This window comes from Thamnophis sirtalis, unplaced genomic scaffold (genome assembly GCF_051295495.1).
Source record: "Thamnophis sirtalis isolate CommonGarterSnake01/CBP01778 unplaced genomic scaffold, rThaSir2_p1.2 scaffold_1, whole genome shotgun sequence".
In the NCBI taxonomy this organism is placed as follows: Eukaryota; Metazoa; Chordata; class Lepidosauria; order Squamata; family Natricidae; genus Thamnophis; species Thamnophis sirtalis.
Window position 1 is genome coordinate 23,755,893 of NW_028261381.1, and position 17,493 is coordinate 23,773,385.

The 17,493-nt window shown below is 35.1% G+C and overlaps 1 protein-coding gene and 1 long non-coding RNA gene across 2 annotated transcripts in view; one reads left to right on the forward strand and one right to left on the reverse strand.

Moving 5' to 3' along the window:
• Window positions 1–17,493, forward strand: part of LOC148049358 (uncharacterized) — an 80,965-nt gene that overhangs the window by 21,238 nt on the left and 42,234 nt on the right. The gene's annotated exons all lie outside the window — the stretch shown is intronic.
• The window catches only part of METAP1D (methionyl aminopeptidase type 1D, mitochondrial), an 80,553-nt gene that overhangs the window by 16,390 nt on the left and 46,670 nt on the right, over window positions 1–17,493 (reverse strand). The window contains exons 4-6 of the mRNA XM_014054184.2: window positions 11,112–11,260; window positions 10,261–10,303; window positions 4,127–4,290 (exon numbers count right to left, since the gene is read on the reverse strand). Of these exons, the coding sequence (XP_013909659.2) occupies window positions 4,127–4,290; window positions 10,261–10,303; window positions 11,112–11,260 (356 nt within the window). The remainder of the gene's footprint in view (window positions 1–4,126; window positions 4,291–10,260; window positions 10,304–11,111; window positions 11,261–17,493) is intronic.

The window sequence follows — 17,493 nt, forward strand, 5'->3', positions numbered from 1 at the left end:
TGACGGTAACTATGAGATTTAAAACAATCCTTTTAAGTGATTTAGTATCAAGAGGGGGGAAAAAATGAAGGCCACTCCAGGAGACCAAACCATGGTTATCATTTATATGATGAAATCAAATTCTAATTTCTACTAGTGGCATCAGAAATAAAATTTGTCCATATACGGTAGCCTCAAAGGATTCCTTGAAGGGTTCTGGGACCATTCAGAAGGGGGATGGGCAGGACAGGAATGCCCCAATGTACAAGCAGAAGATCAATACATGAAGACCTACCTCTTAGCATTTGAAGGCCCCCAGGACCACATAGTCTCAGTAGTTGCCTTGGTTTAGCTCTAAAAATCAACAGCACAAATAGCAATGCAGATATAATCTAATTTTTAAAGATATTTAAACAAAGGATAGTTTATGTTAATTGGGCCATCGGTATTGTACTGGCTTACCCAACTGTCTGTTGGGGGAGTTTTAAGGTATTCCTTCTGTAGCATTCCTAGACTAATGGAGTGTACAATTTCTGGGATTCCCTCTAATGACAATGAACGATGAGGTATAATTAACCATATTTTTGAAAACCCACAATTGTGGACTTTCTTTGTAAAGAAAGGTACATTTTTGGTTTCAAACTAACACAAATTACTATATTTTTCTTACACTGCCGTTGAACTTTTATTTGAGGTGTTCCATTTCTGAAAGGCAGTCTTGATGGATTGAAATAAAAGATAATTTATTGCAATGCTTACTTTCAAAAGAGGAGTGTAATTGTAATTTACAGTAGCTGTCAAAGAAAATCTATCACTGATGACATTAAAATGACTTATTTTGCCTGAGCCACTTATTGTTTAAATGTGCATAATCTGATAGAAACAGATTTCTTTTTTTTAAAAAAAAAACCTGCCTTTGTATTGTTCTAAGGTAGTATCAAAACATTGTATTTATAATTTAAAACATTTAGAAACCATTTATTGATACTCTTATCTCAATAATGTTAACAACAGAATTTAAACTGCCTTGATTTAACTATGCTTATATTTGTTTGGTTCTCCAAGTCATTTTCAGAGACCCAGATTCTTTATTTTAAAAACTGTAATTGGTATGTGGTTGTAATAATCACATTAAAAAGGATATGGTTTGTGTAAAGAACACTCCTAAGTAGTTATGATCACAATACTTTCCATTTGAATTTTGGTGAGCAACGTAAGGGATTTGAACAAAAGCGATTTTTCACCTAAGAATTGGCTAATGTGCAATACAAATTTCATAAATATTTTCATTTGTTTGATTGAATCTAGCCCATATTAAGCCACAAGCCTTTAAGATCAAATCATAAAATGACAGGACATTCTGGAATTCAGACCATATTCACATCGATTCTATATGTTAATATGTAGTATGCACTATGGTGTGTTTAAAAATAGTCTACAAATGTTCTGAACACAGGCCAGATAGAAGGCGTACAGTTATAGCTTAATAAGTATCACCACAAACATAAGAAAAATTTTACACATTTTCCCCACCACTTTGTAGTTTTGTTTACGGGAGTTTAAAAATATCAATGCTCAGAGATATATGACAGCTTAGGCCAGAAAAATCTTTAGTTGCATGAAGATTTAAATAAAAGTAGCATATATAAATTCAAAAGGAAATATCAAAGGAGGAAAGGGAGGGGAGAGCCAGTTGATTGTGATTTGTTATTCTGTCTGCAATTGTGACTATGGATCAATCTGCTTTAATTTGCTTTTCAACAGAGCTTTGCATACATATTTTCATGCTGCGAAAATACTGACCTCTGCGTCAACACTATAAAGAAAAAATGGGGGAAAGGAAGGAAAGAAGGAAGGAAGGAAGGAAGGAAGGAAGGAAGGAAGGAAGGAAGGAAGGAAGGAAAAGATTAAAGCTACTTTTAGTTTTGATCCTTCTTTCTCACTTTTAATGTAGCCAGAATTAATGGAGTGAATCTAATGAAACACATTATCCAACAAGGAGCTTTCTCCAATTTTTCAAGTTGAACGCAGCACTTCGCCAGCACTGGCTGGAGTTCACCTGCCTGTTGGTGTGGCGTGTGGCTCTTTTTTGTAAAGAGTTAAGTCGTACACAAAAAAGGGGAACAAAGGTCAGCACCCAGTCGCCACTTGAATGTGAGATTTTTCTTTTTATTCCCCTTGATGTATACGAGGCTCTGTGTTATTAGTCTTAATGATGGAAAATTGTAGTGTTGATACAAATCTTTTTTTCAAAGTAGTAGGCGGGAGCTCCATTTGTTAGTAAGTTTTTTTGTGCCTAAAAGCCATGGACAGTACATTTATGTAGCAGTAAAAGGCCTAGATGCTCTTTCCATAGCAGAGCTAATTATTCCCACTGTGACCTTCCTGATCTACCCTATTCCTAGCACATCTCATCTGCACGCCTGTTCCTTTGGGTAGATGGTGTCAGAGAATATGAAAAACCCTATAATGAAACCATTTTCATGATGGAGAAAGGCTACTGGAGTTGCACTTGCTACAAAGAGGCTCAATTATATGAGTAATTGTGATAATTTTCTACATTCATAGCCTTCAATGGGGGGGAAAAAGAATGAGAGCCACAAAGGAAAATTACTTTAACAAGAAAGTACAGAGAGTAAAAATGGAAGAAGAGACAAAAAAAAAAAAAAGAGGAGGGGGAAGGGAGAGGGGGAAAAAAGCAAGGAGGGGAAAAAAGTTTAAAAAATAGATCTGGTAGGAAGGAATAGCAAGACAGGGAGAACAACACAACTGCTCAAAAAGCCTGTGTGCAGCTGTGTTGCACAATTAAATTGAATTTTTTTCCCCCTGCAGTTGATGAATGTGACTACTGCAAATGTGCCTCTGTAGTTAGCTATCATTTGTTGTTCTGTGACAGGAAAAGGATAATTACCTCTCAGAGAGAATCAAAGGCTGACATGCCCTTTAGACACTGCCATGAATGCCGTGTGCTCGAGAGAACGACTGAATAAGAATCTTGTCTTCTCTGCCCCCTTCGACTTGAGCATAAATTTTGTTAAAATGCAAGCGCACCACCAGTAAATTTGTTGAACTCTAGGTGTTCAAAAATACGGGAGGTGCATCCATCGACTCATCCCATTTGCAAAAATAAAACTACATTTTGAATTCGCTTCTATTATATTCATGGACAGTAAGATAGTGAGATATGCATTAAATTTCTTTTCCCAGTAGGGGTCTGATTCAACATTTCCTATGAAAGAACAGAAAAGACACTATCCTTTTTCCCCAGGCTAGTTAGCCTATAATTTAAAACTGTCAAAAACACAATTTTATACAAAGTCTTCAATAAAAGCTTCTCGGATATAACCCAAAGTGGTTTTACTAAAGTTTGATTCAGACTCTGTTACAATATTTTTAAAGCTATAAATACATCAAACGGATATTTTGCTGCTCTCTTTTCTTATTTTTTGTAAAGCATTTGGGGGAGGGGAGGAAACATAAAAATAGCATATTCTCAGGATGCTGAGCAATGCATGATTTATAGCCTTAAGATACATATGCCTCTCCTAATAGCGTTAGTAAACACGGGCAAAAAACAAGATGGACCCTTTCAAAAAATGACCCGTGCAGAAATTATGAAAATCCTTGTTAATATATTTTAATCAAGTTGAACATGATAGGCCAATATAACATTATCAGGTTTTACCAAGGTCAGAAGAGAACACCCCACCCCACCCCGGAATCATCTTTTCTTTTTACACTCACGCGTTTTTGTCATAAAGGAGAAATTTTTAAGCCCTCCAACACCTTACTTGGCACTATTTGTTATCATGCAAGAAACAGATGAACTTATATAAATCTTAATACAGCCATATTGTATTAATGCAGTCCAAACAGCTAGTGATTATATTGGGGAAAGGGAGAGTGCAGTTTTAGAAATATTTTTAATTTTTTTTTTTTACAGAGAGTTTTCCTCACCTGGTCTTGCATAATTCACCATTTAAAATCTTTTCTAACCCCGTTGGGGGAACAACGGAGTTCACGTGGTGATATCAGACTGAAATGATGGTTCTGAATCATAAAACATGCCATCAGCTTTAAACCAAGCTACCAATAGCCTTTGTTCTACTTGGGCAGCTTTCCCATTACTCCTTAGCATAAGGCTTACCTGATTGTGTTTCCAATTACAGAGAAAGGAGCCCCAGGTCTGCAAACTGCAATTCCTTCATCTCTGCATTTCCTGGCAACCTCCACTAACTTTTGACCAGCTTTATCCACATTCCCCACTAGCAGCGTTTCGGATGTATCACCATGGTAGCCGTTAAGAAACACCTAAACAGATGCAGAAATGTAAAAAGAAACACTTTTACAGGCAGGGACTCTCGGATGGAAGTTTAATTAATTGGGTACATCTTGGGTGTATTTCAGGGGCAGTTCAGCATAACTTGCAAAACCCAAATTAAACAGGGAATAGACTTTTGAAAAAGGAGGGGAAAGAACAGTAAATTGTCTCTATAACTCTGATCACACAAGCAGCATCCCAAAAACATTGGCGGCATAGGTTTCTTTCCCAGATGTAAGCCACAAAATCAATAATTTTAAATTAAGGCTACGGTTCTGTACAATTAGGTTATGCAGGTTCCATTGATGTCCGTAGTATCTCATAGTGAAAAATAAAATTTGTCAAGGCAGAAAGATTTGACAATGGACAAATTCTCCAGTAAGATGGAAGAGCAAAGGTAGGGACTGGGAAGCCTCATCCACTGTTTTAGCCACAGCTGGTCATCAGTGTAAGGCAAGACATCTGTATGTCATCCGTACTTCTCATTTGAGATTCTTTCCTCATTTACTGACAAGTGACTGAATTCACCCACATTTTAATCTCATGATTCTCCTATTATCTGTTATGTCAGATTAGATCTGTTTATGATAGAAATTATAAGTAAGTCAGTTAAGAATAGACAACAGTAGGCTTTCAAGAAGATGTTAAAAGATACAGCAGGCAGTACTTATGGCCTATGGAACAGGTTACAAGTTTCCTTTAAAAATCTATCAAGAACTACACTTGTCATTTGCATTAGCACATGTGCAAAATAAATAAAAAGCAAATCATTATGCAGAACAGCAGAGGGCACTTATTCTCCTGCAGCCAAGCCTCCATTTAATGGACTCCCCCAGCAGACTTTGGATCCAAATTTGCATCCAAACATTTTCCCCAAATAAAGAATAATTCTGCTGCATCAGAAATAATTTGGGTGAGGCAGTTACATTTGTTTTTAATTTTGCCACATTCATAGAAATTTGGTATTGGTATAATTAAGCAAAATGATAAATTATCACAGTGGTGCTTTCATATTTAACAGACATTTGGGAATAATGGAATCCCTCCTAACAATGGTCTATTAAAATTAAGAGATACTATATTTGAGAACTAGGCTAAGTCATTATCGGTATGAACAGCTATGCTTTCAATACCTTTGGACTATTTGATTATTAGATTAGATTAGATTATTAGGTTACTTAGATTAAGCCAGCATTTATAACTAATTGTCATTTGATGATTTTTAAAAAAAAGGTTATTTGATACTCTTCTTTCATAAGTCTAGACATGGATTTTTATGCAACAGGAAACAACATTCTCAGACATAAAATATTCCTCTTGTCACTATGATTTTATGGAAGTGAAACTTTCAATAACTGAAAGATTTTATATTAGAGTGTTTTATAGATACCTCAGTGGATGAGGATCTTAGTGCTAACCACTGTAAAGCTTTACATCTGGAATTAAAGAATACACTTAAAGAACTAATCAATACGAGTAGCTCAGAAGCATTGTTTTGGCTGCCTCTTGCTTTCTTAAATGTTCCCTTTTAAATTAATGAAAGCTAGTAAACACAACCCCATGCAAAAATCTGGGATATTCTATACCAGCTTCCATTAAAATACTCCTTATATACAGAGAGACAGATTCTCAAGTAAATATACATAAAACTTGGTCATAAGAATAATTGATTTCATTTGCTAAATTATGATTGTCTATTGACATATAGAATAATAGTCTGATCATTATGGGTTAAGATCTGTGATGGGTTGATGACCACTGAAGTAAACTGACTGGCTTTTCTAATTCTTTAAAGAACATATGAAACTCAGGTGACTGAAGCAAATGAAACACATTTCAAGGTACTCACTATTTTTTTCAAAAGTAAGTGAAGTTTAGTTCATTCTTTAGTTCGTTCTTCTGCAGTTACAGAAGAGCATTTATATTTGATTGATTATTTAATCATTTTATCTTGTGTAGAATCACAAATTATTCTAAAATGTCATCTACTGTAATTGTCCCCTTTTTGGCCCATACGTTTTTTCTACCTCTAAAATGGCCTAGTTATGCCGTTTGCAGAGATCAAATAATGCTTCCTCAAATTCATTAAATTCAGCAAATTATTACAGAGCAGCAATCTTTTCAATCTTTATACAAAAAGGATAAACAATAATTGTAGAAGTGGTTTTCCTTGGATGTTTAATATGCCATCATTTTACTGTAAGAGCAAAGATTTTCTGCTAAGGAAATATTTGAAATTAAAATTAAGAAATGGTTAGATTGGCATGTCACTTCAAAAATAAATTTATAATTTACAAGATTTTTTTCAAATGTTCGTTTAACTAGAATTTATTGAGAACAAAGCAAGTAAATGTGGGCTGAAGTGCAAGGCAAATTTTTTTTTTCTTATTCAGCTGCAGCATATCTGGCCACAGCTTTTTTTTTAATAGAGGGAAATAGTCACATATGGAAAGGGATTAAGCTTCCACTCATTGCATGCTGGGGTCTTCATCTGGGTAAAATGAAAACATTTAAGAGAGCAGCATTCATATGCTGAATGCACTGTGTGATTTGACTCTTGCTCTCAGTTTCAAAATATGTTTACTCAAAAGGAAGTGGCACTGCATTCAACAGAATTCACATCTTATTGCTAGGGAAAAAATGGGTGACTCCTTAGAAGGGAGAAACTGGCATGAGCAATAAATCCAATGAGTGGAGAAGTGGTAAAAATCTGGTACATGCAATCTCAGAAGATTTTAGTTTCCATGGCAAGCATAAGTGCTATTATGTATGGTTGCCCCAAAGGTGCCTTTCAAAAGGCAACTGAACTTCCTTGATTTTTTTTTCCTTGAAAATGTTTGCTTCTCATCTAAGAAGCTTCTTCAGTTCTGACTCAGTCAGAGAAGTGAATAGTTTTGAAGGAAAAAACCAAGAACGTCCAGTTGCCTTTTGAAAAGCATCTTTGGGACAAAGCTGCCATTGAAATTATATACCTAATTCAAAGAAAACCAAGAAACAGTGAACATACACAGGAAGCGGTAATCACAGGTAGGAAGCAGAACTGATTACCTTGCTAGATCCGGAGAGAGGCTGAACTTTCTATTTTTAGCCAGTTCCTATAGCTTTCATCATGCAAACAGCTGTAGTGACCCACTAGGTGCACTATGACAACTACAGGAAATGTCTGAGTATAGGGTGTTCAAGTTTTAAAAGGAAAAATCCTTAGGCAACAAACCCATGGGAGAATGTGCAAGCCACTGGATGTATAAATAAATGAACAACAAACACCTGGACCAGCAATGCACAGCTGGAGGCCCCAGGACCATGTATGCCTCCCTCCAAGTTTTGAAAGCTGAAGTCTAAAAAAAGGCCATATGCGTTACCCTAATGCATACCGTCTGATGTCCTGAAGGTGTTTTGGATTATAGTTCCCACAAGATATAGTCAGCATGATGAATGATCAGAGCTTATAGGAGTCAAAACATCTGGAGAGCATCAGGTTGCCTATACCACTGTTTATGAAATTCCCAACTCAGTGCCCTAATATATGATAGCATACCCTTGACATTATCCCATCAAAGGCATCTTGAAAATGTAGGTACACATATATAAATGTGTAGAAAAGCATTTTTCATAAAGTAAAATTTGGATTCCTCAAATGTGTATGCACACTGACTGGGTGAGGAACAAAATGTTTATTTCTTACTCAGTCTTCATTTTTTTCTGCTCCAAATCTTCCAATTAAGCTGCTCCCACCCTGTCAGGTGAAAGATGCATGCTTAGCAAGGTGAAATATATTTGTATAAGCTTGATTATAATGTATTGGAGAAATTGGGTGTAGGAAATTTTTCTCAAAAATACATTTGAATTGGCAACCAGGACATAGTTACACTGAAGCAAAATCTGGTTTAGTGATAGCAGCGCTAGAGGCAAAAACACGTCTAAACATGGAAGGGGCTACAGCCCCCATTTGTAGAGTTAACAAATTAAGAGTACATTTAGCAAGCAGTATCTGATTGCCTATAAATAACAAGTATTTGACTGGATATAGTACATCATGTATCTGATGAACTCAATAAGGCAGGCAATAAGGAGATACCATGAGGTGATGGGGCAGGACTACAAAGACAATGGGGGTTCTGAGAAAACAAAGAGGCAGTATTTGATGAATATGTTTTTTTCTATCTTGTTTTGCTTTCCAATACCTTGGCGTTCTAAATGTGTTATGGCTGAACTGAGACTTTAGTTTTTTGGGAATGTATATTTTGGTGAGGGCTGATTTTAGTTCACCCCCATTCTTCTTTATAATGCTTGAGATTAAGGTTTACCATATATATATATATACATTTTGAATACTTGCATTTAAAAGTTTTAATGTTGTACTGATTATAGTAGGCATTTTTAATCAAAAACCCAGAGACACAAAAAGGGACATGCAAAATTCCACATTCTGGTTATAGAACATACTGGTATTCCCCAGACACATGTTATTTTTCTCCCTATATTGGTCAATTGGTGGTCGCTATAATTTTCTGAAAAGGACTCTTCCAGAAGAAGGGGTTTCTAATATTCTGAATAAAATGGGATGTACTCCAAACAGAAACCCAGGAAACACTTTCTGGAAGATACACTAATGAAGAACAAAAATGGATGGATCAGCTTCTTTGGAGAGAAAAAAATATATAAAATGTTCTGGGGATGAGAACACATAATTTTGCACTCAACAGCAAATTAATACTTACCATAATATAATAATCTGTCTTATCTAAAACATAATCAAAAGTATGGGCCATGGCTACAATTCTTAAGTTACACACAGAGAGAGACAAACGTGGGCATTTTAGATCAATACTCTAAAAGTCACTATTAGCTGACTGTAAAAAAAGAAAAAGCAAATACTGAGAAAGCAATAACTATGATTTTAAAAAAGACAGCTGAAAAAAGAAGTACTGTAGGATGGAATCAAACTAAAGCCATTAATAAAATAAAAGGAAGCGTTTGCTTCAACATTTATAAATTCAATCCACATAGGATTTCAATCTTCAACATTCTAGGGAAAATATATTCAAAATTTCAGGAATTGTAGAAAAATATGTTAATAACATCTTTTGAAATGTTTACTTTTTTTAAAGATATGCATATAAGGACATAAACTCATCATGTTTTCGTTGCTCATATATGAATACATTTTATAACGAATACTCATCATAGCAAATGTTTGCTTTTGTCATGTTTTAAGTCTACATATGTACCTTATGCCCCTAGTGGGTTCTATAAGCCAGCTAAGTCAAGGAACCGGGTTGAAACGGAATCAGTCCCACGGGGATACCTGAGTACTTTGGATTAAGTGGGCTGTGGATCAGGTTGTGCATTCATGAGTAAAGAGTTCAAGGCTCTTACGCCACAAACAGAACACAACGCTACCTTTGAGGATTTTAATAAATGTAGGGAACACAGCCAGCCAAAGGGTTGCTGTCCAAATAGACTGACACACAGGCCAATGTAGCCTCTAATGACAGAGTAAGATAATGACAGGCCCCACTCAAAATCAGCAGGAAGAGGAAGATCAATCTTGGCAGAGTGAAGGAAAAATGCCGGCTTTCTTCATGTTAGCTCATCTCATACATATCTGCCTTCAGCTGCTGCCCCAGTACTGGGGCGCTCTGCATTAAGTACACGGTGGATCAATAACAATTACATCTTCTCAAAAACATGACACATAGCAGGATTGGGGTGACATTTCACTTAGGCCAACACTGATCTCAGTGAATCTGATTCCAGCCCTAAATTCGAGTCAAGCCTAGGTCTAGTCAGAATAAGCACGGAGAGGAGAAAACAGCGATACAAGAAGAAACTAACTGCCCTTGCCTTAGCTTTGTAATAAAACCTTTACACATTTGTAATTTCGTGTTCTTCCTACTGTGATTTATGAATTTTGAAAATCGATCCAAAGCAATAATAATAATAAACAAATTACTTACTGTGACATCAATGTTAATAATATCGCCATCCTGGAGAGGGCGGCTTAAGCATAATCAGAAAGGAAAGGGGAAAAAAAGATATACTATTTAATGGTGACAGGCAAATCTTCGTTAAGACAGGGTAACAAAACAAATACACTTTATCCCATTTACCCCAAAGCCACATGAAAAGCATCAATATAATTGCCAAGTAGAATGGAAGGAGGCAAAGGGGATAACCACTTTTAATATTGAGATTCCTACCAGTTCAAGTTAACCCCAAACAATAATTTAAATAAAAGAAAGAATCCATAATATGAAGCAAAGGAACAAAAATCACCATTATGATTATCTTATCATCATGGAAAGACTGACATTTGGCACCTCTTATTTTCTGAACAGGTAATATTCATTAATAATTAGCAACATATTCATGTATAATTAACACACACACTCCACCTTTAGATTTACAGAAAATTAGTATAATTTTTCTGTTGAGTGACTTTTCTGTTTTTGATGATATATCCCAGACTGAGGTACTGTACCATGCTGGGAAAAGAGATGGTGAAGCAATAATCTTTGCTTTTATTATTATTATCCCCCTTTGATAAGTGCCAACATCATTTTCTTACTGCACAGCAACCGGTGGGACTTGTTTTTGATAAAATATAGTAACCGAGGCTGGCTGCTGTATTCATCTTGATTCATTTGGGTTAAAGGAGAACTTCCATGCAAACCACATGGAATATGCAAAGATCTGTAATGTGGCATATTAAGTAGGCTGAATGGATAGTACATTATGAGAGTGTAACGTGGAAAAATGACATGGATAGCCACATAATCTTAATTTGCAATAACAAAAACATGAGTACCTGTCAGGAATTCCATGGCTTACCACGTTGTTTACTGAAGTACACACAGATTTTGGAAAACCTTTAAATCCTAGAGGTGACGGGTAACCATTGTGCTTGATTATTTCATGGTGAACCAAATAATCTATTTCTTCTGTAGTCATGCCAACCTGAAAGATCACAATTTCAAATTTGTGCTGAATTAAGTGGCTAGTGTAGTCTGCATATTAAACGAATATGGCTAAAGCTTTTTTTTTTAAAACACTCTATTTCTATAGAGTCGCTTAGTATCAATGCATTCTTCCAGGAAGCATCTCGACCTCTCTAGGATGCCCCCCCCCCAAATCATCCCCTTCCAAAATACCACTAACAGGCAAGGTCACCTCTCCAAGCTTCCTTTGATCTGATTTACATGTGCAGCAGAAGGTCAGGAAAGTACAATCAAATATATTCTACCACGTTTTAAGGCAACATACATGAATGCTTCCCTAAATAAAGATCTTGTCTCAAGTAAACAACTACCTATTTTGAAACTTCTCTTCTCAACATAAAGTATTAGCTTTTTAGCTGCAGAGAAGATTTGAGATGTCAAACACTATTCCATTGCTTCAAGATCTTTTGAGGAAATACTGCCACTGCATCCTGCTCCAGCTGTAACTCTGACCTGAAGTGGAAGAAATGGATAGTGCAAATGGCATATTGTGTCATGCTCCATCCAGACTTCTTGGAAGCTCCCATACAGAACAAGAAAGGCACCACTCTTAGGAAAGTGAATCATTTGCTATAGAATAGTCGGAGTCCTAGGAAATACCCCATTTTGTCCTTGTTCACAAGGTTCAAATGCATTCTGTCCACACAATCCTCTTTTGCATTCCCAGGCCACTGTCAGGCATAAGAGAAACGCAATTACTTGGTCTCAGGCCCTGCCCTTTTGCTCATCTGATGTTCTAAAATCCTGTGTGTACGTTGTTGAGAGTGCTATATAAATACAGGAAAACCATATGGTTCTCCTGTATTTTATTTTAACTACATCTGCATGTTCCCATACAATCATCTTTTTCTTAGCAGCTTAGGCAAAATAATTTTATTTTTCCCACAATTTACATGATTTTCCCCCTGTGCATTGCTGACTATATTACTCCCTGCCTTTAGAAATGCCATCCCATTTTAATATTTCAACCTGCCCCTGGAAGCAGTGTCTATATCAATGTAAGCAGCTATATTCCTATATTAGCATTTCCAATCCAGCACCCCAATTTTAGATACCTATCATTTCTAGAAATTCATTTTTGCAGCTCAAATTTTCCAGATTTTGAGTTATACTGGAATTGATTATTTCTAGTAAGAGTTTGCAACAAAGGTCCATATCATGTTTGAATATAAGTAAAGTATGGGAAAATGAACTTTAAATATTATCATTGCAACTCCTTTTCCTGGAACGGTGCCAAGCTAGGAAATAGGTAGGGCTGAACTTTGAAATTTAGTAGAAAAACCTCTCTCATTGTCAAGAAGTGGCTTTGAGTGTTCCTGCGAAAATTGGCTGTGATTTGAATGAGCTATAAGCCCATGAATATGATGCTTTAACAAAGGAATTATGATGGGTCTAAACTATCTGTAGCTTTCTTACTTTACAAAGATGTGCAGTTACCTGCAACATAGCAAAAGAATTAGGAATTAGAAACAAAACTATTGAGGAATTCCGTTTTTTATTAAAATAGATATTGCGACTGAAGACAGGGAGAAACAAATAGATAAGTTGTTATCTCATCATACTTGGATAACAAAGTTTGGGTAAAAATATGATGATTTTCAAAAATTTGAATCTATTACTTTTCTTTCACAGTAAAAATCCCATCAATTCCAGATATGGGCCGTGACCTCAGTGCCTTCCAGCTAAGATGCAACCTCTTAAATAAACAAAGCAACAAAATTGCTGTCCATTGGTATATATGGCTTAATTAATTCTCCAGTTATGCCCTTTGTACATATTTAATTCATATTTTATGAATGTGTCAGTCTATATGTATAATCTTTGGAGGTTTTTTTTTAAAGCTATGGTTAAAATAAAACCACTGAGTAAACAATAGTAAAACTGTAATAAGGAAAAGAAAACGATACTAATTATTTTAGTATACAAAATAATATACAAAACCAATTTATCAATTCGTATATAATGAAATGAAAATACATCTAAATATTCAATTAAAATTCTGTGAAAATAGTTAACTGAGAGATAGGGAAACATTTTAGGCATTAATTTCCTTGAATAATCAGTACAGTATTCAATATATAAATTTTTTTGCTCAAAAATCTTGGATTTTACTAGTGCAAATCTGCCTGATTTTCTGTAACTGTATTGCTTGCTCCAATTTACTAATCCATACATATAATTAGCATTTTCTTGTGATTAATTTTGCTGCCATCAAAATTAGTTTTCATTGATTGATTTGTTTTACATACATCACACTGAAAAAATAACATGGATTTTAGATAAAAAGCCTGTTTAACCAATCTTTAGTGATATCTTCAAATAAGACTATATAAGTAACATTTTACACACTACGTTAATCATGGATTTAGTAATTATTTCTAAAAGTAACCCAACTAGTGTTTGACATTACACTTGTAAATCTCGATTTCCATTAATATACTAAAATAATATTGTAATTGCCTTTGTCCAAAACAGACAGCATATTTGATAACAGACATTTAAATATTTTTACTTCCAAAGTTCATTTTTTTAAAAAAGTATCTAATGCTAATCTTAAAGTCAGTACTTGAAAGAATCATTATAACATTATACACATGGTACTTATAATCTGCCATTTGAATAAAATGGAATCACTGCAGTTTGTCCATCACATAAAATCACTTTTTTCACATATCCTTGTTTACAGAGGTAACTAGCAGTATCTATCTGCCTATTAAATCCTGTGCACGCTATCAATCAAAACTTATTAACAAAAGCCTATGAAAAGTATGTTTTCGTAATCCATTCCTTTTAATCTTAATATTATGATGTTTTTCCTGATAGGCCAAGACAATTTTGATGGTTGCTGTTTACAACTATTCATTCCAATATTTATTAAACTTGAGGACATGCAATTTAGTATCTTAAGATGAGTTTGCTACTTCCCCAGCCCAAGCCTTAGAAGAGTTTCTCCAAAAGTTGTCAGCAATTTAATTCTTAACACAAGAGCAGTTGCTTTAAAAGTAATTTATTTAAGTTTCTTTTTTATCAAATGTACTGCGTCTGAGGAGTCCTTGGTGCTCTCTGAGCTTGGTGGTTTTCTTGCAGATGTTTCATTACCTAAACTAGGTAACATTACCAATGCTAGTCTAGCACTAATTAATACTGATGATGTTACCTAGTTTGGATAGTGAAATGTCTGCAAGTTAACCACCAGCTCAGGGAGCACCAAGGATTCCTCATTTCAACTTTTGAGCTGCACATATTTTACTTTATTGATAATGTACTGTCTTTTCTGGCTCTGTCCATTTGTTAGAAAGTGATTCCTGGAAATGAAATTCTTGGCTGGAAAGAATTGCATGTTCTTGGTTTTAAGTAATCTCCCTTAGTACTACCATATAGTACGAATCATATTGTATAATATTGGCATATAACATGAGTCTTTTAGGTTTTATTCTTTCTTGTATTGCAAGTTCTACCTCAATTTATTATCTGATAATACAAGATCAGTTAATTAACTTTGCTGGTGTGCCAGGTCTTTAAAGATATCTCACCTGGGATATTTTTATGGTTACCGTATTTTTCGGAGTATGACGCACCTTTTTCCTTCAAAAATAGGCTGAAAATCTGGGTGCGTCTTATACATCAAATACAGCATTTTTTGCCTCCCGAAGCCCTGCCCCCTCACCAAAATAGCCTTGCATAGCTTTTAGGAGGCTTTCAGAGACCTCCTGGGGGCTGGGGAGGGCAGAAATGAGCAAAAAACAGGCAGTTTTTTTGCTCAATTCCCCCCCCCCCGGCCCCCAGCAGCACACTATAAGCCTCTATAACACTATGCAAGCAATTTTCTTGACAAAAAACAGGCCCGTTTTCTTGACAAATGGGCCGTTTTTTGCTCATTTTCCCCCCAAGGAGCACTCTGCAAGCCCCCCAAAGGATATTCATGGCTTTAAAAAAACACAGGCCCGCTTTCGCGAAAAACGGGCTGTTTTTAGGAGGCTTGCAAAGTGCAAAAACTCCCCCCCCCCTTTCGGAAAGCTCTTTAGTTAGAGTGATTTATGAGAATTAGATTGATCAAGTGCTGTGCCAGCAGAAACAAAGTCTTAGGTGCTGCACATTGTCAGCAATTTCCTTCTCCAGCACATGGATAAGTACACCTGAAAACCTCCACCTACCTACCCTCTCTCCCTACTGTATTCCTCTCTCTTTCTCTCTCTCTATCCCTCTATCTACCTACCTACTCTCTCTCTCCCTAACTACCTACTGCATTTTTCTCTCTCTCTCCCTCCCTCTATCTACCTACCTACTTTTTTAATTTGCCTCTTCAAAACCTTGGTGCATCTTATACTCCGGTGCGTCTTATACTCCGAAAAATACAGTATATCATTTTTAATCAAACAAACCTGTGAAGTCAAGCATTGTTCAAGATGTAATTCTGAACATTTCAGGCTTCTTGATCATTTCATGTTATTCCATTTGTTTATTTTTTCATTGTCACAATCTTAAATATTTATTTCCATTAATTTCATCTTGGCTCTGTTTAATTTATAACCTGCAATTTTACATGATGTCATAAAATACTAGGCCTTCATTTAGCCACCTGCATATAATAGATGTTATTTAATATAGCTTTAATATATTTAATAAGAGAAGCATATCTAAGCCCTGATTTTTCCCTTTAAGTTTTAAGACTTGTCCCCAACTGTGGAATGGGAAATATAATGAACCTTCTTGCGCCATTTTTGAAAAGAAAGAATTGATATATAATATAATAGCAATAGCACTTAGATTTATATTCCACTTCATAGTGCTTTTGCAGCCCTCTCTAAGTGGTTTACAGAGTCAGCATATTGCCCACAACAATCTGGATCCTCATTTTATCCACCTCAGAAGGATAGACGGCTGAGACAACCTTGAGCCGTTCAGAATCAAACTCCTGGAGTGAGCAGTGAGTTAGCTTGCAATACTGCATTCTAACCACCATGCCACCAAAGCTCTAATTAATCTACTTTAAATGACATTATTAGCTGGACATAGCAGAATTAACTTCATTAGAAGCAATAGCTAATTAATTTGAATTAATAGATGCATGTATTAATAGATGCATTTTACAATATTGTATTGTAAAATCTTTGGGGTGAATTAGGGTCCTTTGTGGTGTAATTCAATTGTGAGCAGAGAATAAAGCATCTATATTTACCAAATTTAGCTGGAAAACCATAAAGACCAAGAATTTTATTTAACACTGAGTTCTTTATTGTTTAATCTTTTCTTTTTGAGGATTTTTTTAGTTTTCTTATTTTTGATATTTTTTAAGAAAAAGAATTGTTTTAGTTTACACATTATACGATGCATCATTCCTCAAAGAGATTATGCATTTATTAATTCATATAATTTATTATCATTAGACTGCATGAAAATAATATTGATGAAATGAGCCTCTTTTTTTGCTGATTTGTTACATATACAATTTATACTGAATAATTCATTCTACATTTTTTCCTCCAGATATATCTGGTACTCCTCAAGAATTCTGCTTTTGTGAAGTTCACAATTTTCTACTTCTTTTGTTGTCAAAGATTCAAACATATGTTCTATCTCAAAACTCTTTCATTGTAGCTATTTTCTTACAACTATCTTTCACATTGTATTTCTTTTAGTCAAAGGAAATGATGTAAATCTTATATATACCCAGGATTGTATGCTGATCAATTTATATGGTATCACATGTTGATAAAAAATTCTCTTAATATTTCCTCTTTTGTATGCAGGCTGAATCTTGAATTTTGATTGACAAAATTAAGCAGATGTAGTATGATCATATATGAGATTTTTTTCAACTTTTCTAATGCTAGAATAAATCTCATATATTGTCATAGAATCGTATTAGATTGTAGGAGCAACCAGAAGCAAATATATTCTGTGTAAGTATGATATACAGTCTGAGAGAAATAAAAACATACCATAGTGATTCAATGAAGTGGAACTTTTCCCAACATTTTTTTAAAATCTGAGGAATATATTTACTGTCTTTAATAGCATAACATATTCTGTTAAAAGTCACTCACCATCATGATTTCTCCTTTATCAGATTCAACAATTACATTAAAGAACACACAGTTGGATTTCTTGATAGATAAATACATTTCAAAGAAATCATCCTATCTTCTAAAATACCTTTGATTAACATATATCTTCCATTAGCATGCTCCT